Source organism: Seriola aureovittata, chromosome 9 (genome assembly GCF_021018895.1).
Source record: "Seriola aureovittata isolate HTS-2021-v1 ecotype China chromosome 9, ASM2101889v1, whole genome shotgun sequence".
NCBI classification, from domain to species: domain Eukaryota; kingdom Metazoa; phylum Chordata; class Actinopteri; order Carangiformes; family Carangidae; genus Seriola; species Seriola aureovittata.
Window position 1 is genome coordinate 7,414,520 of NC_079372.1, and position 26,966 is coordinate 7,441,485.

The 26,966-nt window shown below is 42.5% G+C and overlaps 1 protein-coding gene across 2 annotated transcripts in view; it reads left to right on the forward strand.

Moving 5' to 3' along the window:
* cacna2d3a (calcium channel, voltage-dependent, alpha 2/delta subunit 3a) overlaps positions 1-26,966 on the forward strand; it is a 118,690-nt gene that overhangs the window by 32,271 nt on the left and 59,453 nt on the right. For both annotated transcript variants that reach the window (XM_056385356.1, XM_056385357.1), the window contains exons 4-8: positions 4,773-4,832; positions 18,559-18,721; positions 24,866-24,997; positions 25,541-25,752; positions 26,870-26,944. In XM_056385356.1, the coding sequence (XP_056241331.1) occupies positions 4,773-4,832; positions 18,559-18,721; positions 24,866-24,997; positions 25,541-25,752; positions 26,870-26,944 (642 nt within the window). The remainder of the gene's footprint in view (positions 1-4,772; positions 4,833-18,558; positions 18,722-24,865; positions 24,998-25,540; positions 25,753-26,869; positions 26,945-26,966) is intronic.

A 26,966-nucleotide genomic window follows, 5' to 3' on the forward strand; every position in this document is an offset into this window, starting at 1 on the left:
TAGAAGTGAAGTTGGCTGTGGTCTTCTTCCTGGCTACCTCGGGAGAACATTCAGATTCAGGCCACTGCCCCTCCCCTCTTCTTGCTGAGGCAAGGCTTAATGTACTGCTCAAAAAAAAGAAAATCCTAGACTTCCGCTACTAGTCAATAATGTATGTGACCCCCCCACCCCGTCCACCCCTCCTCTGCTTCTCTGACAGCGGTTGTTAGCATTGCTCAGCTATATATGACAGCCTTCGCTAACTTTCACAGCTTTAGTGATGCATTCATAATGGATGGGCATTTGTTAAGGTCAGCAGCTTCAGCCATCATGGAAGCCTAGCCACACAGCAAGTACGGCGCAAGAACAATAAGCCAGTCAAGTTGACAGCTAAATGAGGGGGATCGTTTATGAACTTTTGAATGTGTAAACAAGCTGAATCTTTTGTCAGGCAAATCATAATCACAGGATGTCAGATAATGAAAGGGGCTAGATGAGTGCAAATGTCAGAGAAATGGACTGGCGGGTGGAAAGGGGGTGGGATGAGAAATTATGAAATAGGAACAGGAATTGTGTTTAATTGAAGGGGAAGACATCGCCTCAATTTACACTAGGAAAAAGGGAAGTAAGACTTTTTCAGACTCAAAAAAGTTGGGTCCAAATATAATGACTTGAATATCATTAACTTTCTGCCGTTCCTCAGACATTTCCTTCCATTATGTCAAATGAATTCCCTTGCTGCTAACTGGGCATCATTGTACGTGTGAATATGAATCACCTCAACCAACCTGACACCTCCAAAGCTACCTGTGAACTTGTTAACACAATGCAATGTTTCATTTGGTTTGATTTAAGCTAAAAACAAATCGGCAAATAAAATGAGCCTGAGGGAGTAAAGAGAAAATGGAGCCTGACCCGGACCAGAACAGTTGGGTCTGGTCTAATCAGGTTTGTGTTGAGAATCAAAGCTCTGTAGTGAAGACCGAGGCCAGCAGAGACACATCAGGGATCTGTAATCAGGTAGAGATGCCAGACTCTTCTTCTAGCGCTAACAAATCTAATCCAGTTACCACAGCAAGTCTCGTTAGCTCTGTGTGTTCAGCTCTTACCCTGTCAGCTACAGTGAAGGCTTGTGAATGTGTACGAACGTGTGTGTGTGTGTGTGTGTGTGTGTGTGTGTGTGTGTGTGTGTGTGTGTGTGTGTGTTTTTGGGAAGAAAACAGGGCCTGCCTCTCTGACTGTGTCAGTTTAATTATTGCTGTCATCACGTACCGAGCCGGAGCCTCAACAGAATGACTTGAGAAAGAAAAGTCATTTCCTCTCTCTTTTTAAACTGCATCAGGCACCTTGGCAGGACCACCTATTGACAAAAAGATGTGGCAGGCTCATTTGAATATATGTGAGACACACACAAACACACATACATATGCACTCGCATATGCCCACAGCAACACAACATGCACACAAAGACAAACACACCACCTGGAATGTTCATCCTGGTGATGTGGCAGAATTGAAATTCAGAGTAGTGAGTAGTACCTACTTATCTCTAATCTGTTTTTCCAATTGAAAAACTCCCTGCTACGATGGAAGTTATTTTTACCCAAGAGCTCTAATTCCCATCTTCCTGCATGGTAAGCTACACTACATGAATAATATGCCAAAATAGATTATCCGCAGGTGGGAATCAAGTGTTTAAATGTTCAGTGAGTCTAGTAGAGATGAAATTATCGTTGGCTGTGTATCTATGAATGTATTCCATCGGTGGTGTAATGCTGTGTAATACTTAAAGCCAACTGTTTTTTGTTATATTTTTCTGTTTGTTTATAATAGACTTAATTTTGGGTTCATCACAAGAAAAAATACTGTGACACATTTTTATTTATTTATTTTTTTGACCGTTCTTATATACGATCAGATTTCATCACGCTCACACTAACATGCTTGCATACTCTCACGTTCAATGATTGACATTTGCAAGACAGAATAGGACAGAGGGCTAATATCTGAACACGTGTCAGCTGAGGAAAACATTAACAGTCAGGCGTGCACACAAACACACCGTCAGCCACTCGCAAATGCTGAAAAGTGTGTTTCTATCGACACCGGCTTCACAGGCAGCGTCTGACATTTCGCTGGGAGTGTGAGGCTAAGCGTTCAGACCTTTAGAGAATATTATTCTCTCGTTCCTCTCTCATCCTCCCTTTATCCCACCGTCCTTATCTGTGTTTGTTCCTGGAGCATGCTTTGTTGTGGATTTCCAGCAGATGCACCTGCCGGAGGTTTTGTGATGCCTCTCAGTGCCCGGATGCAGACACACACACACACACACACACATACACATTGGCACACATGCTCTCACACAGGCATAAGAGTTTCTTGTTTGATTCTAAAAAAGATCTATACAGGCCAAAGAGGACACAGAGGTGTTGACTGTTTTGCTTTTCTCTCTCAGCCTGTCAAAGACCAGGAAGGAAGCAGAACAAATATATGAATCAACAGCCGAATGGAACCAAGCACAGAGTTATATGCAATGATATGCAATGGCCAGGTGTGTTGCTATGGTGAGGAAAATGATTGGCCAGGCTCTAGATTACAGTGTTTGCTTCCCAAAACAGCCTGCCTGCACACACAGCAGCAGCACAACACACACACACACACACACACACACACATACACACACACACACACACACACACACACACACAGACGGCTCAGCTGAAATAAGCTGGCTGATTGCAGTAGTTTTACGAGTAAAGCCATTTGAATGGAAATGCGAAATGGAAGTGCATTACCAAAACTCATAGACACTACGACCAGCTGTGAATGAGATAAATGACTTACTATGAGAACATACCATGTGCATCACAGCTGGAAGTAGAAAGACGCATGTGTGTGAGTGAGAGAGAGAGAGAGAGAGAGATCACTGACAGTCAAGCTCAGGGCCAAAAAAGCATCCTTCAGGCCCTTTACCTTTAGCCTGTTTGAAATGCTGCTGTACGCCAACCATTACTACCTTAGCCTTTTTTTTTTTTTGTCCTCAGCAACAGACCACAGTAGATACTGGCACAGTTCCCATCATCACCAACGGCAGAGACTCTTAACGCTGCGTCCTCAGTCCCTTCCTCCATAACCTCTACACAAATAACCGTATCAGCCTTTCAGCCATCACCACATACCTCACATACTGTGATGACGCTGTCATACTTGAACTACTCACTGACTTAAGCAAAGACTCCACACTTGGAGAACTCTCTGTCAAACTTACCGGCGTCACACATACTGCCTCCAAAATCATCTGCCTCCCCCACACCCAGTCTCTCAGACATGAAACAAAAGAGAGCCATCACACGCCTTGCGCTCATGATAGCAAATAACACTGATCAGAACCTCAGTCCCCTCTTCACGTTGCTGCTTTCTGGTCGTAGATACAGAGCTTTAAAATGGAGAAGAGCTTGTTTTTGGCACGGGTCTTGTCCCTTCTGCACAAACAGCCCTGAACAAACTGCCTCGTTGACACTGTTTATAAGGATTTAGGCACATCTCTGCGAGCGCGCATTCACATGTATACATGTATGGGTTTGGATACACGCAGCATGAACACATACATATGCATACATGTCACTGAGTATTGTGTACTGCATCTCTGTGTGGAATACAAGTAAAAGCTGTGAAAACAAATATCCCTCTGGGGCAACAAGACTATGTCTCACATACATACACAGACTCCCACATGTGCACACATCTTCACTAATGCTGAAATCAATTAGAGAAGCAACAAAAATGAATCAACAACAAGTGATTCATCAAGCAAAAGTGCCAACATTCATCGGCTGTGTCTAAGTAGTGAGGGTGTCCTGCTTTTCTCTGTTTTATACCATAAGAAACTCAACATCTTTTGATTTTAAGTTGGACAAACATGAGGCATTTGAAGAATTCAAACCGGCTCCAATGCAGACCAATAGGTGATGTCACACGTCGCCACGTCCATCTTTATGTACAGTCTTTGGAATGACGTGCTTCTCAAGCTAACCATCCGTACACGGTAACGAGTGTGAATTTTGGATTCTGATTCTTATCATGCTGTGGTATTTCTCTCCCCCGGTTGCCACTGCACAGCGAAAGCCAGCCACAAAGCAGGGAAAGGTTTAATTTAAAAGGGACTGTGCAACTTAAATTTCTCCATGATTGTCTTTCATTGGAGAACGATGGCAGTGACATCATGTTGCCTGCTTTTGACAAAAAGCTATTTTCAAAAGATGATTGTTCCCATGAGAGAGAAAGAGAGAGAGCATAACGTTGACTCACACAGGCACATGGATACCCGCACCACCCTACAGGCACACACAGCAGACGGTAGCAGCAAGAGGGTGATGATAGAGTGTGTGTGTGTGTGTGTGTGTGTGTGTGTGTGTGTGTGTGTGTGTGTGTGTATTTGTGTATGCATGTTGTTGAGTGCATGAGAGAGAGTGCATGAGTAAAACAGCATGAACTGATGATGGAGTTTGTTGTGGTAGTGTCCAAAGAACCCGAGGCAGTCATTACCTTTACTGCTGAACCATTTAGGAAAATAGCCTCTTTTCACAAGATGGCCAAATGTCTGTCTGCTATCTGTGTCTGTGTGTATGTGTGTGTCCTTAGGGGTTGTAGTGTTGGTCTAGTGCTAAGGGGTACTTATAAAGCCAGTTGTAAAGCTACTTTCTGTATGGATGTTTCTCTGCCTATTACTTTTTGACCCATTAATCAATTCACTTTTGTGCTAAAGCTATTACATCTCTCCTCTCCTCCTGTAGAGACTGGTGGAAGCGGCAGAGGAAGCCCACCTGCAGCACGAGGAGGATCCAAACCTACAGGTATGTGTACGTGTGTCTCCTGCATCTGCTGTATATTCTGACCACACCGCCACCATCACAATCAACATGTTTGTTCCCTGTTCTTGTAAGCTGGGTGTGCTCAGTAAGCCAGTGTGCCTCCAAGATTGCTCCTCAGTGAAAATAAAGGCCCAGTGAATGAAAAGGGCCTCTGTAAACACAACATAGGAGAGACGGGGAGAAACATATTAGGAATATTGTTGTGTGGTCTGTTGCACTTGACTAGGCTTAACAGTCTTTTAAAAGTGTGTTACTGCACATCTCTCTATAATCATTGTGTCAGCGTGTGTCTCGGTCTATCACTGTCATGCTGTCAATTATTCACTGTCTCACAGGAGCAGACGTGCCTACAAACACGCCTATCATGAGGACATCATGAGGAGTTGCTTTTATGATATAAACTGCACAAATTGCAAAAGCAATGAGTGGGAAACGTTAGTCACTCCAAGAGGGAAACCTCAATGTTACCTGATAATTAGCCTGATAATTAACCATTAGCATCTAGCAATCTGGTCAAGGAGTGAAGGTTTTCACGATCCAAATGCAGACTCTGAGGCTGGACTAGAGTAGATGGAAGATTTATTTTAAATAAATAAGGAGAAAAAAACCCAAAAGCTACTTCATAACAAAAACAAAATCCAAACTGGGGTGGCAATGAATCCAAAATGTAAAAAAGCACAAGGAAATATCAACTGAATAGACAGTTGGGCTCAAATGACAACACAGCAGGCCGGGACAGACAATCGCAAAGGTGGGAAAACTAAGTAAAGATAGGAAGAAACACATCCAACAGACAAGTTATTTCAAAATAAAACAGGAATTAATAAACAAGAGTCCAAACATAAAGTCCATACAAAGAGTCCAAACACAGTCATTTTAGCGGCAGATTATGAAAGAGGATGGATCCAGGAAATAGTTGACAGGGGGCTGAGGAGCTGGAGTTGGCCGAACCGCCAACTGGGGATCAGCCAACAGGAGAACAGCCTCAGGAACTGATGAGACATCAACCAGGATGACCGACTCTGGAGCAGGCGAGTCGTCAGCCAGAACCCTCGATGCTGGAACCGGTGAAGTGTTGACAAGGGTGGTCGGTGGAAGTGTCACCTCGGGCGGTCGACTCAGGAACAGATGGGACGTCGACTTGGCCGCCAACGCTGGAACAGGTGATGTGCCAGGAAGGGCTGCCCACTCTGAAACAGACGAGACGATGACCAGGATCCCTGATCCTAGACCCAAGAACAAAGTCAGGAACAGACAAGACGTCGGCTGGGACACGTAACTCTGGAATAGGCAAGGCTTCAGCCAGGACAACTGACTCAGGAACCAACTCTGGAACAGACCTAATGTCGAACCTGGGGCTGAGGCTCAGGCTGGCTTCTGGGAACCTGGGTCTTTGTGGAGCTAGGCATCTTGAAAGATCAATGTCTCCTTGGCCATACGCTTATATCTAGGTAGCTCTTAAGAAAGGAGCTAGAGAACACAGGGGAACTGCCCCTGCTCTGCCTGTGAGTCGTCCACTCGAGGGGCAGAGCAAGAGGCCTTTGGGGTTGCTCATAGGAATGGGGCTGGAGACAGAGCACGGGCAGACAGACTGGCCAGCTCGGGAGGACGGCCCAGGCGCCCGACAGAGGGCAGTCCCTTCCAAAGGGTGTCGGTGAAGGCAGGACCACTGCAGAGGTCGACTGGGCAATTGATGACAAAGACTCAATTTCTGTGGAGTTTAAGTAGGCGTCCAGTGGTCGAAGACTGGATCTCTCCAAGCAGGAGGCCAACAGACTGAGACTGAATCCTTCTGAAGGGCGAGCAGGGAGATAACCAGACAGGCGGAACAACTCCGGGGAACGACCTGGAGATTGGGGATGAGGCTGGAGTTCTGGACAGATCAGAACACAGAGCACTGGATTTAAATGGTGCAAATGTGAGGATTGAAACCACATAGAAATTTACAAGTTGCTTTTTTTACAAGTTGCTGCACACACATCATTGATTGTTAATATGCAAAAAGAAATTCAATCAGTAGTAAATGTTAGGTCTTGGTGTACACTGGTGTTTACCCTGACCTTTCTTTTATTTTGGTAGCAAAACGCAGAAGCTGAAGAGGTTCAATAGTGTTAACATTGACAGGAGTGAGTTTTTCATACAACAGTGCTGTAAAGTCATGTTCTGTTTTGTTCATAGTAGTTTGAACATACTCCACCCCATCAGAAGAGTTATATATATCGGGGGAACCCCTGGGGTATTGTAGTCCCAATCCTCAATCTCAGTAGAATAAATCTACCTTTCATCTAAGGCATCATAGTTGTGCCTACAGATGTATAATAATAATAATAATAAGTTGAGATTGAATTGTATGTGGGAAGCCTCTTATCTATTTTGTCAGAGGTGAAGCAATTAATCCTCATGTTTTCGTGCCAGAATTTACTCTGTGACAAACAAATTTTGAGTCAGAAACATAAATCATGAATTATTTATAGTATTATATCACTGTCATAGTCCTACTCAAGAACTCAACACATTTTAAACTATTCCCTGGGAGTTCCACCCTCAGCTCTGCAGACTTGGGCAAATGCATTCAGCTAATCATATCTGCATACACACCCCCAAACTCAGCCTCTGCTCTCATGGTTCTGCCTCAAATCCATTTGAGCAGCTTTAATTTTTAGAGTGCGGCTTTGTATTGTGTGTGTGCGTGTGTGTGTGCGTGTGTGCGTGTGTGTGTGTGTGTGTGTGTGTGTGTGTGTGTGTGTGTGTGTGTGTGTGTGTGTGAGAGAGAGAGAGAGAGAGCGAGAGAGAGAGAGAGCCAGGGAGAGAGATAGAGAGACGGAATAGAGGAATATCTGTGCAGTTGTGTGCACTTGTGATGTTTTCGCCCGAGTTTGCCGCGCATCAAGCACATCTCAGACCAGAGTTTATTAAAGTAGGAGGAGCAACAACAGAAACTTGAGTTTTAAAGAGGGAATATGATGCTAAGCCGACTTGGGAGAATTTGCTGCTAAACTACTTTTAAACTCTGTGGTGTGTGTTATGTGTGCCTGTGGCGGTGAGTATGTGTTTACTCTGTCAGCTCTTTAAGGCATTACAGTGAATGCCCTGTGGTTTTCTGCCGTCATGGGTCATTAAGGAGGATCAATTACTAAATTTAACCACCTACTGCTGTCCAGCTCTGAATCCGTCTCTCTCATAGTGCCACTGTTCTTTCTTCTTCTTTTGGTCACCTTTGTTCACCTGCTTGATTCTCCACATGCTATTCAATTTCCCCCTCTATGTTTTAAAGGAAAATTCTGCTCACTCTTTAACAATGCTTCAAAGAGGAGCAAGACCTGGCATTTGTGGGCCTATTCGATTTGGATTCTGTATGATATTAAATATTTAATATACAGCAGATAACTAGAACTGTTGATTGACAGAAAATTAATTAACTGTTCAAGACAGTTTTTCAAACATTCTCTGTTTCCAGCTTTGCTAATGTCAAGAGACACCGCTCTTTTTGTCAGTTTCATATTATTGTAATTTGTATAATAATAGTAATTGTATATCTTTGTTTGATGTCAGAAAAGAATAAGCCACTGTACTTAACATAGAGTTTAAGCTCCTAAGAATCAGTAGGTGCTTCTGTCAAGACTCACAGCTTTGCACTGAAAGATATGAGATCCAAATTTAGACCGTAATGCGCCGCAGTCTCACAATGTTATGTTTTGAAAAAGGTGGGTTCTTTTTTTTTCAGCTGTAAAAAGTCAGTTTCTCTTTCTCTCGTCTGACAACCATGGGTGCTCCACCTGCAAAATTACCTACAGCTGATTGCAGCAAGTGCACTCTGGGTTTGAACAGCATTCTGGAAAATGTACAGTCTGACAGCAAAAAGTGGTCTCAGACTTTTGGACGCAACTGTATATTATATCACCAGCTGAATCAACAGGTACACCAAGAAATTATTTTATATATATATATATATATATATATATATAAATATATGTGTGTACAATGTACTCTATATGTAACTGTATTTGTGTATGTTTTTGTTGATGCACCATGGGAATTTGCATATAAACAAAACTGCCTTCTTAGATATGTGCTTGTATTGTGTCGAGTATTTATCTTTGAAGGCAGTTGTGTGTGTTTTTTATGCACATGTGTTTGTGCATCTGCATGTATGTGTCACTTGTGGACGCTTGTCTGTGTGTTGGTGTTTTCATATGCTGCTTGAGGGGCAGCAACACCGTGTGGGCTCACAGCGGTGCTTTATGCCAGTAATTACTTGGCGGCGATGAGATGAGCCCAGCAAAGTGAGTGTCCCTTTGTTTTGGCTTTAATGACACAGCTACAGAGCTGATAGTGGCTGATCGAGAGAGCATATACTGTGGTGTAATGTATGGTTTCACAACATCTTGGACGGAGTTAGATACCATTATCAAGCTAAAATGCCCCAATTCAGGAATGTTATATATTGTATACATGCATTGTGGGTATAATATGTCAAAAATGTGGGAACGGGAAATAATGAAAAGTAGGAAGAGGAAGGGAATGGGGGAGAAAGGAGTGAGGGATGAAGGAGGAGAAAAATGAACATGTTAACGTGCCAGATGCTTGTTGGCATGGTGTGTGACCACAGTAATAGCATCTACTTTAATCAGAGATTAACATAATGACAGATGCAGTTGGTGTATGATCCATTGTTACCTCATTACAGAGCCTAATTTTTAAACCAGGAAGGTGCCAACTCATAGTTGGTGGGTTGGGTATAGGGAGCAAAAAATAGGACATCAAACCACTGAGCCCATTGCATATAGGATGTACAGGTTTTCATTAGCCATACCCATTTCAGCACTCATTACAAATGTAGACTTTCCTAATTTTGGGTCCTTCTGCAATACTATGACAAAAATATTCATGCACCAAAAAAACAAAAAAAATCATCATCACCTTTGCCATCATCATAACTACAGTCACACTCCGGATCACCCCTCAAATAATCATTAATCATCATCAGCAGCAAAGAATCATATGAGAAACGTGCGCTTTTTGATTTTTGCAAAACAAATGTTCCTACTCATCATCTCTGGTGTAGTCTCCTCCTCCCCATCTTCATCATCACTCTCTACCTCCTTATTTTGGCCACCTGTGCTCCAGCTGATCCGCTCAAGACCTTGGCCAACTTTGGGTCTGAACAAATAACAGCAACAACAAATGAAATAATTTCAGAACTACTAAAAAGAAAGAGCTTGATAGTCACAGACGCAATGCAAAATAAGTCCCTGTTCAAATGTGGGAGGTTTCACATCGTGCTCCGGCATCTGTCACAAATGAATACCTGCTTCACTAGCTCAGTCATCATAGTAATAATAACAAGTAATAATAATAAGCTATTGTTCTGACTCCATGTTAGTGTGTCCATGTTAGCAGGTGTGTGTGTCCCTGTGCCTGTGCATATGAGAGTGTGTGTGTTGGTATTTATCCTTAGTTAAGCAGGTTTTCTTGGCAAATTATGTCGCAGCCATTAATTTTTCTCTGCTAATTGTGTTTTGAATTGCCGGAGCATAAAATGAAATGTTTGAGCATTTTTGGGTTGCAATCGGAAACTGCTGTAACTGTTTGTTTTTTTTGTTTTTTTTTTTGCTGCTGTTTACATGCACGTGAATATGCATGTGCATTTTTGAGACTGCTGTATGTGCACACCTGTGTAGGTGTGTGTGCGTGTGTGTGCGTGTGTGTGTGTGTGTGTGTGTGTGTGTGTGTGTGTGTGTGTGTGTGTGTGTGTGTGTGTGTGTGTGTCTGCACCGCTGTGGTGCTGGCATTTCTAATAGTGCTTTTTACTGCAGAACATGGTGAATAGATGGTAATTATCACCAGCTGTGCTAAAAATACCACATCCACACTGTAGGGTGAAACCTCCTCCATCACTATTCGGGGGTTTATTATAAAATGTTTGTGTGTGTTTTTTTTTTTTTTTTTCTTTGCTATTGGATACATATTTGGCTGGCAGCAGTTTGATAGGAATTTCCTTATCTATCCTTTCCAGAGCTCTTCTGCTTCCATGTGAAATTGGCACGGTAATCTGCTGCGATTTTCCTCCCTCGTTCTTTTACCCGCAATGCTCATGTACTGTAAATAGGAAAGCAGAGAGCAGTCTCCTATGCCCTCTGCAACCAATGAAATCCTTCCTTGGAGGTTGGAAACAAACAGCCAATTGCCAAGCCCGATACTGACTGAAAATGTAGCCCCAGTCTGGTGGGAGCAGTGGGAGAGAAATGCTTAATCTTTTTTTTTTTTTTTTTTTTAATTTTTAATTTTTTTGTCACTTTTGTTCCCCTGTCTAGGGTGTTACCATAGTGCAGAGAAGGTGACCACATGCTTGTTAGTTTGCCAGTATGCTTGTCGTTTTGCTGGCAAAAATGATTTGACCTGAGTGCGAGCGGCTGTGTACCCAGAGAATGCTCTGCTTCACTGTCCTGTCGCATGCATGGCCAGTGATGCGAAGATAGGATTTCTAAGCCATTTATTCAAGAGATGGCCTTGACTGCCCAACATGTAACACATAAATATACCACACACACTTACCCATGCACACCGCTTCTTCCTCACCCATACACATATTACACCTCACCTGCAGGCGCCAAGCATTTCAAGGTACCTTTGTCTACAGGTTCAGAGTTCAGTTCCCCCACTAAGGTGCTACCTACAATTACTTACTTTGGCAAGCCTTTGGAAACTTTCAGTTCCTTTATGAACCTGAGAGATCAAAAAGAAACATATTCCTGTACACTGTACTCACTAGCTCTTTTCACCGGTGCTTTTATCACACAGTTTTTGTCGAGCAAAAATCTGAACAAAATGAATCAAAAGTCTTAAAGTCTTCAAAAGATTTCTGCACATAACCTTATATGGTATTTTCTAGTTTGTCCTTAGATTAACTTTAGATTAACCACCGACACTGCACTTTTCAGTGCAGTTTCCTTTCACAATTCAGAGTCTAAAGAGTGTGTGAGTACCCAGTTATCAAATGAATTATTAATTTCCTTTGGACAGAGAACACAAGATCTGCTGGATAAAGCTTAACTAGCATTTCACTTGTTTTTCAAGTTTTATCAACATGCTACTTCATTCATTGTCACAACTTCACAGTAAGCAGCATTTTTTTAAATCACAAAAATACAATAATGCATTGATTACAATTCATAATATTGATAATAATTTTGTTCTCACACACAGAACTTTTCAGATGTGCAATGAGCATTAATGCCTCATGTGGCTGCTATAGACTTTTTGTCATATTTTTTCAGAGTGAGTGAGCAAATTAAAAAATGCAGCAAGAAAGATTATAAGCCCATCATATGAACCCATACTTGGCCTTTCCTCCAAGTTATTTACTCAATCTGCTGTCTTGTTTACTCTCTGATTACCTGTATCCATGCCCCCTGGTTGTTTTCCACTCACATTTCCACACTCAGGGATCGGTGTCTTCCCCTTTGCCAAGCATGAAGAAAGAGCGTGGGGAGGTGGGTGAGGAAAAGAGTAGAGTTGAAGTGGAGACGAGAGTTGAAAGTGAACACCAGAGGGTGGAGCGTCACACTTAACACCACCACCCCCCCCAAGTCCGCCTTCACTTGTGGTCTCCTCTCTGTCTCGCTCTCTCTCTTTGCCCCTTGAGGCTCGTGACTCATTGTTGCGCTCTCTGCTGCAAGAGTATTTATCAAAATCAACAGTGGGTGTTTTTATTTGTATGTGAGCATATGCATGTGGGTCATGCGTTTGCACCCAGTCTGCGTGTGCATGACTGGGTGTATGCGGGACACTAAACTGCAAAGGTGCTACTTCATAAAGTAAATGAGGCTCATGATTGTACATTTTTAATTCAGTGTGTGTTTCTGCCATACACAATTATGGCCACTATTACTAAGGCTATATTTAATTAAAAAAAAAAAAAAAAAATTACACAAATGCATAAAAATAAGCATACAACAAATAAGCTACACACCAGCAGCTTACATTAATAACATAGCATAATTGTGCAATAACTTTAAAAGAGCCACTGAACTCAACGATCGCAGGGAAACAGCAGTATTAAAGTCAGCATTAAGTGTGTGTCCCTCTGTAATACAAGCAAGTCTCACTAAGCACTCACAAAAAGATTCTGACAAGTCTGTAAGAGTCCACAAAGCACCGAAGCAGGTTTATTTATACAGTGTAATTCCTCCTGAGGCCATGTCAAGGTGTTTTCATACAATTTAAATTTAAAAGGAATATAAAGGATGAATCAAAGATATAGATATTGTTAAAAGAAAACTCACAATCTCAAAATGCTTCACATATAAAATTATTAAAACGAATCTAAAGCAGAATATTCAAGAAAACAATAACATACGGTAACAAACACACATGTTTAATGGAAAGCCTGATGACAGAAAAGAGAATTATAGAAAAAAAAAAACAAATGAGATTACACTGTTGCTGTTATTATAGTGAGTATCGCACTTTCATGTAGTGAATTGCTTCATCTAAGTAAAGGAAATAATCTTAAACTTTTTATAAACCTGGAAAATACCAAAATAAAAAAAATAAAAAATAAAAAGAATTTCCTAAGTATACATGTGCCAGATGACAACACATACAGAAAATATACAAAGCCAAATCTAATCAGTGTACACTCAATAGAAATTAAGTCCCTATAGATAGAAAATGCTAGCATATTTAACTTGTAATTAATTAATCTCCTTAGTGTTATTGGAGATACATTTATCCACCGTATCAAAGTCAATGCAGTTTGCTGTAAAATGTAACATATTACACCATAACAATAACTATTCTTTTGGCTTATATTTTGAAACAAACAAGTGAAATGTGCTCCACTGTTTACCTCGACTAACCCCTCCTCCTCCTCCTCTTCCTCTGTGTCTGTCCCACACTGAGTGAGTGGGTGCTGCTGGTACATGTGTGATCTCTTAGCGTAATGCACTCCCGCGTTAAAGATCAGGTTGTTAACACCATGATCAGGGATTGCATTAGTGGCACTGGGCACTCCTTGACTGTAATGCTGGGATGGCATAATTGACTTACTCAACACATACACCCACACTTGGACACACACACACACACACACACACACACACACACAAACACACACACACACACACACACAAGCATTTCCACCCATGCTGTACACACACAACTTCAAGTGATGCTTGGGTGCGTGCACGAATGTACACATACACACTATGGTTTGCTTCTGCCTCCATTTACACACCCACACACACTCCCACATGATTGAAACTCAAAAGCTGATGGGAACAATTTTAATCAAAATTAAAGCCCACATCCTGTGAATTTAAATAAGTAAATTAACAGACTCATTAACCATTGTTTGTTTTACTTTTTTTTTTTTTTTTTAACTTTTTTTCACATTCCCTATACTTGAAACAGCTAATGCCTCTGGTGGGCTTTTGTCTTGTCTTTGCCTTTTCTCTCACTGTCTTTCAAGACACTTCCATCTGCACAACTTAGATTGTTTCTCCTAATGAAGTCATTAGTGACTTGTTTTCTGTCTTGAATCTTGAGATAGTCATTGCCATTATAAAAACTTGGTTCTTTGTGTATGTGTCTGTGTTTGGGGGGGGGGTTTACAGGTGTTGGAACTTACTGTTATTTAGAGATTGAGATTTATCTTATTTTCTTATTCCAGCTGTCACACAGACAGGGAGAGCAGAGGGAGCACGGCAAACAGACAGAAGGGAGCTCCAGACAAAGGCAACCTGGCAATTGCAACAGTGGTCTCACAGATAGAGCTGATAGGAGCTCCAATGAGAGCTCTGTGCATAAAAGAGCATACAGGGAGCTGAATACCGACAAGGGAGAGAGAGAGAGGGTGGTAAGGAACTTGATGAGGATTGCATTGCATACAGCAGTGAACACAGTGAACAATGGGCAGAAGGAAGCAGGCTGAGCCAGAAAAGGGAAAGGGATGAATCAGGTTGGGAGAGTGAGACAGAGGAAATGAGAGAGAGAATGATAGAACAGGTACTAACTAGACAATGGCAGAAAGAGAACAGACTGAAGACGCCATGGGGCCTTGTCTTCTGCAGGTGCAGTTGGCTAAGCCTCTGTACCATGTGTCACAGTGTGTGCATCTGTGCGTCGTCGCCTGTGTGTTTCATTTTGTATAAGCTAAGCTCTAGTTTTTTTTAAGTATCCTAGTTTATCCTAGTTTGGGTCAAATCTGGTTTCTCTGCCGCCAAGTGGGAAAGAATTTCCATTTTCTTAATACAGTAAATCCCTTTGCACTGAAATGTCTAAGACTCATGAAAACTCTTTCCACCGTTTCTCCATTTTACTCATTACACCACTTACATCGAGGTAATTTGTGCTTGTTAAAAGTGTTGAATGAATTGAAAAGAATGAATATTTTTGGCTGATTATTAACTAAAAAAAATGAATAAATGAACTGAAGAATGAAAGAAATGTTGAAAATAATTAAGCAATTACAAAGGAAAGAAGAGAATTACTAACTTTACTTTTAGTTGAAAGTAAATTTGGATGGTTTTTCTCTGCATGTGTGTGGATTTCCTTGGAGAGCAACATACTGAGAGTGACCTGAAGAGGTCTTGAAGGTGATAATCAGGTTAGATTAAGGCTGGCTGCGGATACTATGGCCCTCTTTGGCAGGGAATAGTGAAACAGTTGCCAGAGGAAGAGAGGTCAGGTACAGTGGAAGCCAGAGATAGGTGAAGGGGACACGTAAGCAATTCTCTGGCATGAGAAACTGTGCCAGAGTTTGTCACTCCGCCTGAAGGTTGCCATTCCTGCAACCTCACCAGATTGTATGCCACTGAACCCTTTCTCGTGTCCACGGCAACAGTTTTTTGATCACTGTTCAAGTGATACTGTTGCCAAGATCCGAGGAGCCTCAAAGGACTTGTTTAGTAAAGAAAATTACAAAAGTTTCAGAATATATTAGGCCCAATGAAACAAGGCTGTGAATGTAATACTGGCGCATTGTTCTAGAGAAGACATTGAAGCTGAAATGAAGCAACATTCATTCTGTTCATCTGGAGGTGTGTTTGTGTCCATGTGATGAATGAAGTACAATATTCACTCTATCTTTTAGCTCTGTCTTTGGTCTCTACCAGCTACTGAGGGAAATCTCTGGCTGTTTAGCTGCTAAATGCTCCAATGTGTTCGCTAGCTAGTCGATAATTTTGACTGTCTCAATGACTTTCTCTCAGCACAAGTGTTTTAAATTTATGTTTTGCTTTTATCTTGATATTTTTGTTTTTTAAATTCTATTTTGTTGCTCTTGTGTTTGTCACTATCATGACTCTTTGATATTTTATGCTAATTGTGTTTATTGTGAAGCACTTTTACTTTTATTTTGAGTGCTTTTTTAAGTAGGGATTTGCCTACTAAAAGATTCACAGTCAGAGCTGACAAATCAGGTTTAAAGAACACATTTCATATACATTTAGAAATTTTTGTCTTGCTTCCTTGGTTGCTGTTTTTTCTGTCTATTCTTAAATACACAAGTTTGAAGTGGTTCTCCAAAGCAACACAGCAAAACTCAAATAAAAAAAGTCCTTGTCAAAGTCAACTAATTTGGATTCTGTTCACCCTGTTGTACTGAAAAAGGCGGTACCATACTGGTTGTAGAAAATAGCTGGTATCTGAAACATTGTAAAGGTCAATTTAGATCAGATTTTCACAATTGGTGGGTCAAGACTCAAAAGTGAGTTGCATACAGATGCTGAATTAAGAAACCTGTGACCTACACTGACTTGCATTGTATGAAACGTGCCATGTATTCGTCTTCTGACTCTCACCACTGCTCTTGGATGGCCTCTCCAGCCCACTCACTTTAAGATGAGGATTTTGTTTTGTGTAACTGAGTGAAAAAAAGAGCCCATTGAAAGACAATGAAAAAGATAAGAGAGTAGTTATTTTTGAAAACATATTTTAAGTTTTATGCTCACATCAACGTGTAACGACCCAGGTAAAAGACGAGAGGGAAAATATAGGCCGAAATACGCAACACTGTGCTCCCTCACCTTGAAATAGCAGTGTTCCCTTTGATAAAGGGCTAATAAGCCTAATCAGGCCTGATTAATTACACTGATAGGCTCTGCGTCTGCCAGCCTAATTGATGGCTTTATCTGTGTTTTGCACCGGGCTGAGGGGATGATGGTGTTCCTCAGGAGGAGCTGAAAAGATTTAGCCCAAATGAAGGTTACTGGTGCGAGAACAGAGAAGGTAGGGTGGTGGGGTGAGTGTTGCTTGAGGAATATAGAAGAGAGAGTTCAATGAAGTAAGTGGTAGGACAGCCAAATGTATTTGAGGTCTACGGGCTTGTGTCAGGATTATTTGGTGGCGAATAGGCACCAAACACTTGTAAACGTGTGCTGTATGCTGTTTTCTCTGCACAAATTCACTCTGTACTTACCCGTACAGCCTTTTCAGTCCCAGCCAGAAATCAAAGTCCAAAAAGTGTCTGTCGAATGGTAACACGTGTACTAAGGTTTTGTATTGGGCACTTGAGAATGGCAATTCATTCTTCTCAGAGGCCGTTTTCAAACCCTACTCTCCTGATCACTACAAGAGAAATCAGCATGGCCTTGAGCAATGTAATCACCACCATTCACCTGCAGTAAGAATTGTACTGGTGCTGCTGCCATTGCTGCCGACGGTGAGAACAGTTAACGATATTTTTATTCAGGGAAGTGTAAAGGTTGTTCTCCATCAGCTGCTTCTTAACAGCACATGAATTTTCATCCTGTAACATCCAGGTAACAATTAAGTATTCATCATCTCTTCATTGTGGTGAATTGACATTTAGCTCAAATTTCAGATGTCATCAAGGTAAAGTTAGTTTGAAATGAGAAAAGAGTTTTGGGCCACTCTCACATAACTTGAAAGTTGCAACACAGCCTTTACTTCTTACTTGGGCACAAACAGTTTTATAGGCCAAGTTAGTAAATATGTGCCTCTGCAGTGAAGCAGTTTGACCACAACAGTAGCCTGTTTTTTTCACCAAGACTGAAATCCAAAAGGTGAACATACATATAGATAGATGACACCTTGTTAAGTCGTGAAAAAAACTTTGTTTCAGCTTTTGTTGATATAAGTATAATGTCTAATTTTACTGTAGCTGTATAGCTCATTTACATGTGAGCAGACAAAAATATGCATGCCTTCGGGGTTTTAGTCTAAAATGCAACATTTTCTTTCCAATCACTTGTGCATCTTTATCTCTTTGTCATCTTTTGTTCTGCATCGGCTGTAGCCTTTGTAGGCTGTGCCCCTGTGTGGTAGCTCAGACTTCAGAGCCTTTGGGATGCAGGGAGCCATGTGCTCTATATTTATCTAGCTCTATGATTTATTAATAGTCTCCCCAGTATGCGCAGTCCTAAAAATACAGTGGAGGCAGAGCAGCACATGCAGCATCTAGCTTGGAAGGGAGTGTGTGGAGGCTGAGGAGGGATCTGTTAACTCAGCAGCTTTCCACTGTAGCAACATGCACGTATGGGATGATCCAGGGATTCAGGTTACATCGGTACGCAGACCGCCCCCTGACTCAGCACAGAAGTGACCCAGTCATCCTATATAATAGTGATAACACGATTCAGCAGGATGAATATGTTGAAACTGAGATACACAATTCTGATTGTGTATTGAAATATTCAGTTAAGTACTAACGTGTGTAATCCTGTTTCTTTGTTCTTATCTCCAGTATGAATACTTCAATGCAGTCCTGATCAATGAGGTGGATGAGGAAGGGAACAGCGTAGAGCTTGGAGGAGAATTCATCCTGCAACCCAACGACCACTTTAACAACCTGTCGGTCAACCTGAGCCTCAGCGTGGTCCAGGTACCCACCAACATGTACAACAAAGGTAAGTTCATGACCTATAATTGTCACAGTGCAGGTAAGGCTGGACCCAAATGCAGCCAACACGGGGGGATGAAGTGCAAGGGTGATTGAATAAAGGTGAAACACATTAGGGTGGGGCAGACAATCACCAAATTGGGGGAGAGGACCAAGACAGGAAGTAAAAACATTGAGACACACAAGGAAACGAAATACAAAATAAAACAGCAAGTGACAAACTCCAAACATAAACTAAAAAAAAAAAGTGTCTGCAATGGCAAACAGTGACAGTACTCCCCCGAAGCCGGGGGACGGCGGAGGTCGCGCGGATGGCCGACGGCAAAGATGGGGTCTCTCCGAAGCCCGAGCAGGAGAACGGCGGAGAAGACTGGATCTCTCCGGAGGTTGAGGCGGGGGATGGCGGAGATGACGGGGTCTCTCTGGAGATCGAGCCAAACCGATGCCCAGGGGTAAGGCAGGGCAGTTCAGTGGGGCGACCCGGAAGTCAGGCAAGCGGACGGAACCACCCTGGAGGCCGACAGCAAAGACCGGGTCCCTCCGGAGGTCGCGCCGGTGGGCGACTGGAAAGACCGGGTCCTTCCGGAAGTCAAGCCCAGTGACGGTGGCGAAGATGGGGTCTCTCCGGAGATTGAGCCTGGGGACGACGGAGAAGACGGGGCCTCTCCGGAGGATGGTGTCGCCCCTTCTGGAGGGCGAGCAGGAGGTCATGGCCACAGGGGAGGAGCAGGAGAGCATCCAGCGATGCCCAGGGGCAAAATAGGGCAGGTCAGTAGGGCGACCCAGAAGTCGGGCAAACGGACGGAACCGCCCTGGAGGCCAACGGCAAAGACTGGGTCCCTCCGGAGGTCGTGCCAGAGGACGGCAGCGAAGACGGGGTCTTTCCGGAGGTCGAGCCGGGGACGGCGGAGAAGACGAGGTCTCTCCGGAGGTTGCGCCGGAGGACGGCAGAGAAGACGGGGCCTCTCCAGAGGGCGAGCAGGAGGTCACGGTCACAGGGGAAGAGCAGGAGAGCATCCAACGATGCTCAGGGGCAAAACAGGGCAGTTCAGTGGGGCGACCCGGAAGTCGGGCAAGCTGACGGAACCGCCCTGGAGGCCGACGGCAAAGACCGGGTCCCCGTGGAGGTCGCGCCAGGGGACTGTGGCGGAGATGGGGTCTCTCCGGAGGACGGCGGAGAAGATGGGGTCTCTCCAGAGGTCGAGTCGGAGGACGGCATTAGCAGGATTCGGCCGGACCGCCGACAGGACATGGGGAGCAGGTGTCGACCGGACCGCCGACTGAGAATCATGAACAGGAGTCGGCCGGACCGCCCAGGACAGGAGGAGCAGATGAGATGTTGTCCAGAACCACTAACTCAGGAACAAGGGAGGAGTCGACTGGGACCCACGCTGAGACAGCTGATGCGTCAGCCAGGGTGGTTGGCGACGGCTCCTGGTCACAGGAGAGCAGAGGTTCTGGATAGTGGGGTAGTTGGGGCTTGGGCTGGAAGGACTCGTCAGGTCCTCCAAATCTGAATCGGAAAGGGGGTCAGCCATCGTACAAAGGAACCTGACATTCGACGGGAGCACTGGCTGGAAGGACCGAGGCGGAGGCTGCTTGGGGAACCGGTGTCTCCATGACCTGCGATTCTTCCCAGGGGCTCCCTCCCGTAGAGACCTCCCAGGGAGGCTAGCCGGTTACCCCAAAAAGGAGACGGCTCAGGTTCCTCCAGATCCGAGTCAGATAGGGGATCAGCCAGCGTGCAAAGTGGCCTGACGACCGACAGGAGTGTTGGCTGGGAGGATTGAGGCAACCTCAAAAAAGCCATGCTGCTGGGGCAAGGGTGATTGAATAAAGGTGAAACACATTAGGGCGGGGCAGACAATCACCAAACAGAGAAACAGGATCAAGACAGGAAGTAAGAACATTGAGACACACAAGGAAACCAACTACAAAATTAAACAGGAAGTGACAAACTCCAAACATAAACTCAAACAAAAAGTGTCTGCCATGACAAACCATGACAATAATTTACAATAAAGGTGCCAAAAATACAAGTGTGCAGAAAAGGTTAAATTAACACCATTGCCGTAAAATTATCATGTAGATCTGAGCTTTTGTTCTCTAATTTGGATAATAGAAACCCCAGTCTAAAAATTAACAAAACATCAGTACAAGAGTTAGTACATGTGTTGGTGCACATAGATGTACGCCTGTGTCCGGAGGAGGATTTGAGTTCATTAACTGTAACTCTTTGGATCATCTCTACCACACACTGACTTAATTAGCAGTTAAATAATCAGACTTTCTGCTAATGTACCATCCACCCAAGTCCAACCAATGAAGTCATGGCCTTGTACAATGCTCAGTGGACAGAGTGAATGTCATGTCGGCTTAACCCAGCCACCACAGGCAAAGAAATTATATGGAGAGGGGGGGAGTAAATGAGAAAGAAAGTAGGTTAAGTCAGACTGATGGAAGGTCTGAGCAACAGATTAATTACAGCTAGGTAGAAAAAAAGAGAAAGAGCAAACGGGAGTGACAGGAGGAGAGTGAATGAAATGGAAAGGAATTGAATGAAAGTGTGAGGAGAGTGAGGCTGGCAGGCAGGCAGACCGATACAGGGAGAGGAAGAGTAATTTTGATTTGATTCAAAGGCAAATGAGTAGAACGTACACGCACATGCACACACACGCACATGCACACACACACACACACAGCTTTAAGAGTTTTTAGATCTGCAGGCTTTGTTCATTGGCAGTGATAACATGGATGTATTTGCTGGGACTACAAGGAGCTTGTTGGCGGGCAAACTCTCACTGCTCTGCAAAAGGAGCCTGGGAGGCTTGGCTTGGGGCAAGAAAAACAGTTTGTGAACGATTCATTAAAACATTTGAAAATATTCTTCCTTAAATTGTTCTCCCTTTCTCCTTTGGAATGAATTTGCAAAAGTTGGCTTATCTATCACCACAGTATTGTTCATATTGTGAACAAGGACTTTGAAAGTTTCTTTGCCACAGCACTGTAGCACTGACATGTAATTAATACTTTCATGTTTAAGCCAAGAAAGTTTGCAGGTGTTCAGAGAGAAAATAACACTGCACTGAAAAACACAAGGTGTTATATTAGTCCGGGTTTTTATTTATAAAGGGGCAAGTGAGAAGATGAAAAGTGATCAAGGAAATCCAGTTTGAGCAGCAAATCCACAGGTTTAAATGCTTATCAGATTCCCAACACTGCTAATAAAAGCAAAAAAGAATAATGAAATTCTACAACTCTGGGAAGTTATAATGGTAGCAAACAGTAGCACTACTACATTATTATTAGAACATAATCTACAAATAATCCGCACTTCAATTTGTCTGATTAGACAATGTATTTTCTTTTTTTTTGTGCATTCCTGTGCAAACACTGGTATCAAAGAAATGCACAGAGAGGCCATGTTTCCTTCATGTGTACTGGGCAATCACTGTCATCCGAACCTGTTCTTTATGCTGCTAAAGATTTGGCTGTAGTTTGTGCACTTTATAAATGGTTTGGCGGCAGCAGTGATGAATTGGAGCTTGAGTCCATGATAGCAGAAAGCTTTGTGCCCCTAGAGATTAATCGCAGAAGGAAAGCACCACATCAAACATCCAACTTGCAAATTTACATCACAACCAAAACAGAGCTCCCACCATGATACTATATGAGGCTTAATGATAGGATCATGTACCAGTGATGCAGTATAGCCATGCACATATTTGCAGCAGGTCGATACTCTCTGATGTCCATACGTATACTTACATTTATATTCTCTGAGATGCGCACACACGCACACACACACACACACACACTAACGCACACACGCACACACACACACACACACACACACTAACACACACACACTGTTTCTCAACTCTCTCCTATTCCTACTCATGCTTTCTCCCTCCTCTCGTAAAACCATCCCCTCCTAATCGTCATAAGTAACCTAATAAAGTGAAGTTGATTTCAGCTCTGATCACTCAGGCTGGTGCAGTGGGTACCTACACAGTTCTACTTTTTAATCTGAGTACACGTGCACGTGTGAATAGAGAATCCTGGGAGCTCCTTTGATCAGATTGAATTAAGGAGTACATTAGTTGAGATGAATTTAAATGACAGTTTAGGGGAGAAGGAGAGCCCATACTTCCTCCCTCATCATGACGAGTCCAGATTGGAATAGACACTCAAACTGCACCAGAAGTGACGGTATTGTTGTGTAAATGGAGCCTGGATCAAATCCAGCATCCTCTCTACTCCGCTCCATAGAGGTGGATAGGTGTTTACTATCAAGAGAGGGCTTTAGTGTGCTAGCTTCCAGAAGACTAATTCAATCATGGCCTATTGGCATGACTGTTGACAGCAGAACAATGTTGCCAGCATAGGAGATGATGGGAAATCTGTTATCTGCTTTTCTTGTTCTCTGTCCATTAGGTACTTGTCTGTCTGTCTGTCTCTCAGTAATTTTCTGCCTGCCTTTCCGTCTGCCTTCCTGGCTTTCTTTTTTATCTCCTTCTAAAGGCTTTTGTGGATCTGTCTCACTGTATGATTGTGTCTGTCTGTCTGCTTATCCTTTTCTGCTTCCATTTTCCCCGCCCCGCTTCTGAATCAAGCTAAATTGTGGTAGTAAGTAGCTGTAATGAGCTTGGCTTCCTGGTTGCTAACCAGTTACAGTCATTCCTCCTATGCCTCACCAAATATTACAATTGGTAAAAGCTATAGCACATATTGTTCTGATGCATATTTGCAAAGACACACACTGTATGTTACATTAATACTGCCCTACACAGGCAGAGAGCAGTAACTACAGAAACACTGAAGTAAAAAGAAAAGATATAAATATACAGAGGTTGTTATGCCTTTGTTTCGTACCTTTTTAGATTTCTCCCCAAAAATGATTGTCCTATAATACTTGGATGAGTTTAATGAAATCCAAGGGTAAAATTGCAGCAAATGGGTCATTGCAATTTTCTTGTCAATGTGGACAAGTTTGTTTAAGAAATTAAACTTTATTTTGATCATTTTCAGTTCATAGTTTCTAGGAATTAAATATAGTATCTCTGTTTTGCAAGGCGATTGACAGTCTGTTGTTATATTTTAATTGAAATCAATTTAATAGATTCATTTACAATTTATTACATTTAAATATGTGGTTCACTGTGAAGAAACCTCAATGTTAACCACACCACATTCTGCTAAGCTAGCTATCTTTAGCACGAGTTTATGAAGATGAAGAAAGACGAAGATGCTACTTTATTATTATGGATATTTTCTTTTACAGAAATCAGCTTATGAAAACTTAATGAGTAAACAGTTTTCGCTAAATCTCATCTCACCAGCTAGCTTTCACGTGATGTTGACATTTTTTCTGTAGCTGCCTTGTTGACTAGCTAGGCTAGCTATGGCAGGGAGTGCTTTAACCTCCTAAGACCCGAGCTCTATTCTTTGCTATATAGGCTGATTGGGACCTGAGAAAAATGATGTCCACATATGAGGACATTAGTTTTAAATTTCGATTACTGAGTGGCAGTATAATATCCTCATATGTGGTCACCAGGCCCTTGTTGAGAAAAAGTTAGTATTGTGGTCTAGAGAACCCAAAATGTGAGGTCCACATATGTGGACGCCAGGTCCTAGGAGGTTAAGTGTGACAAGTACATCCTATATACTACTACAATCCGGTTACTACAGTCTGAGCAGCAAATACAATACAATATTTATTTTGTACTTACTTTAAAATGCTGTTTTCACTTGATATAAAACATATTTCACAAAGGCAGATAGGTCTTAACTCAATTTTGACCAAAGATGTATTTATTGTATTTAGTCTTTGTAGGGCAGAATAAAGTCTACAGTCTCTCCTATTTATTTCTATTCTCTTATATCTCTCTTATTCTTTTTTCTCTATTCCCATCTTTTTCTCTGTTTTTATGCTCACACTTGCCTGTATCCCTGTGTAATGAATAGGTCCTGCTAGTGATCTGTGGAGGTGCAGTGTTATGATATGACTGGATGAACAGGCACTAGAGAGTACTTGTTCCAACCTCCTGGACTATAAAAGCAATGTTAACCTTTTTAGTCGAATAGTGCTTCTTTGCTCCTCCCCATGCTTGACTTTGCCCCTTCTTTTTTTCCCTTTATTCCTTAGACTCTGCAATTGTGAACGGAGTGTTCTGGTCTGAGGCGCTGAATAAAGTCTTTGTGGATAACTTTGAGAGAGATCCATCACTCATATGGCAGTACTTCGGCAGTGCCAAAGGCTTTTTCAGGCAATACCCAGGTAAGTGTAAGTGTGTGTTTTGTGAGGGTGGATTGGTGTTGGGTAGTGTTTATGTGCGTGTTTGTAATTAAGTGGCTGTCTCCCTAAAGCAGAATGATGGGTGGGGGTAATCTTCAGTGACTGACAGCTAGAGACTGGAGGCTAGCAGGTTGAAAGAAATGTTGCTGTCGAATTTTTTGGGGCTTTGAGCAATACAAATATTCCTCCATTGTGCTGGGGTGCCAGCAGAAATCTCAAATCACTATCTGATAGCTAAATAACACTAAAAATAAGTGAGAAAATGTGTATTTTTGCAATGTGGGAAAACAGAATTTCTTGAAATAGCATAGTTTTAAAAAGCAGATGATAAACGTTTTAGAAAAATATCTGTTGTGACAGAAAAAGCAGTGTGTTTTGGCAGAAAGCCTTTAGGGCTCCAAGAACAAATTTCCTGGCCACCTCCGTTTCTGCAGAGGTAATGGTTTGTTTTCCTTCCATACAAATGATGCAGCTCCAGCATTATTGCAATTCATCGTTTGTCTTTGACGTGTGATGCTCTTCAAGGAATCAAATGGAAGCCAGATGAACACGGGGTCATAGCTTTTGACTGTCGTAACCGGAAGTGGTACATCCAGGCTGCAACCTCACCGAAAGACGTGGTGATCCTGGTGGACGTCAGCGGCAGCATGAAAGGCCTCAGGCTGACCATTGCCAGACAGACTGTCTCCTCCATACTGGACACTCTTGGAGACGACGACTTTTTCAACATCATTGCTGTAAGTTCATACAGATGTGTACACAGCTGCAAGGGGAATATATAAACTACTTAACCTCTATGTTTTTTTAGACTCAGATAGACACACATACACACACACACACACACACACACAGAAACACACATAACACAGGCCCACATCCTCTCCTCCTCAGATCAGAGGAAATGCTGGAACGAATCAGCTTTCTCTTCTGTCACGCTCACAACCAATTAGCAGTCAGCTGAATGAAGATTTGAATTGCAAAAGAGACAGTTGTGATTGGATCCCGCCTCAGGCACCCAAACCATTGTTATCGCATCTCAGTCTGATGAAACTCCATGAGTGTGTATGTGTGTACATGTGTGTGTGAGTGTGTGACAATGCACTTCCACATGTGTGTGTCTGATGCTAATTCACATCAAAATGTAGCTAGTCACTTTGCCAGCCTCCATTCTCTTTCTCCACAGAACAAAGTCTTCATTATCATTTGATATCCTAATCATGTTATTTTGAAAATTATTCTTTTGAAAAATAGAGAAAAAGAGGATTTAGACAATCAGGCAGAAACATATTGTTTTCCCCAAACTCTTTAAAAGGATGTGTCATTTTGACTCATCTGTTTCTTTGGTCTTTTTATTTGTGCTACTTTTACTTTATTACCTTAGAAGACTCCCAGGAAGTGTCAAAGTTGTTGTGGATTTTGTCCGAAGTATCTGCAGTGCTGCAATACACACACACACACACACACACACACACACACACACACACACACACACACACACACACACACACACACACACACACACGCAAGGACAGAGCGATGACAGACGGATGTATGTACATAGATTAGGGCAAAATTACTGGCTTTGGAAGAACACACTTCCATTCTCTTTCTTGGCCTTTGAAGTCTAATTCATACTCATGCATTAAATGGTGAGTATTATCACAGAATGGCAGGCACTGAGTACATTGTGTACTGTACATTGTGTGCAATGTGTGTATGTGTGTGTGTGTGCTTTTCATCAAGATGAGTGAAGTTTCTGACATCTTCTTTTTTTGTATTTATCACATTTGTATATATACAACAGTTTAAGTCATTACTACTACTGCTTTAATGATTCCTTCTGTATTCTTCCAGTACAATGAGGAATTGCATTATGTGGAGCCATGCCTCAATGGGACTCTGGTCCAAGCAGACGTCACCAACAAAGATGTGAGTCTTTCTTTCTTTGTCT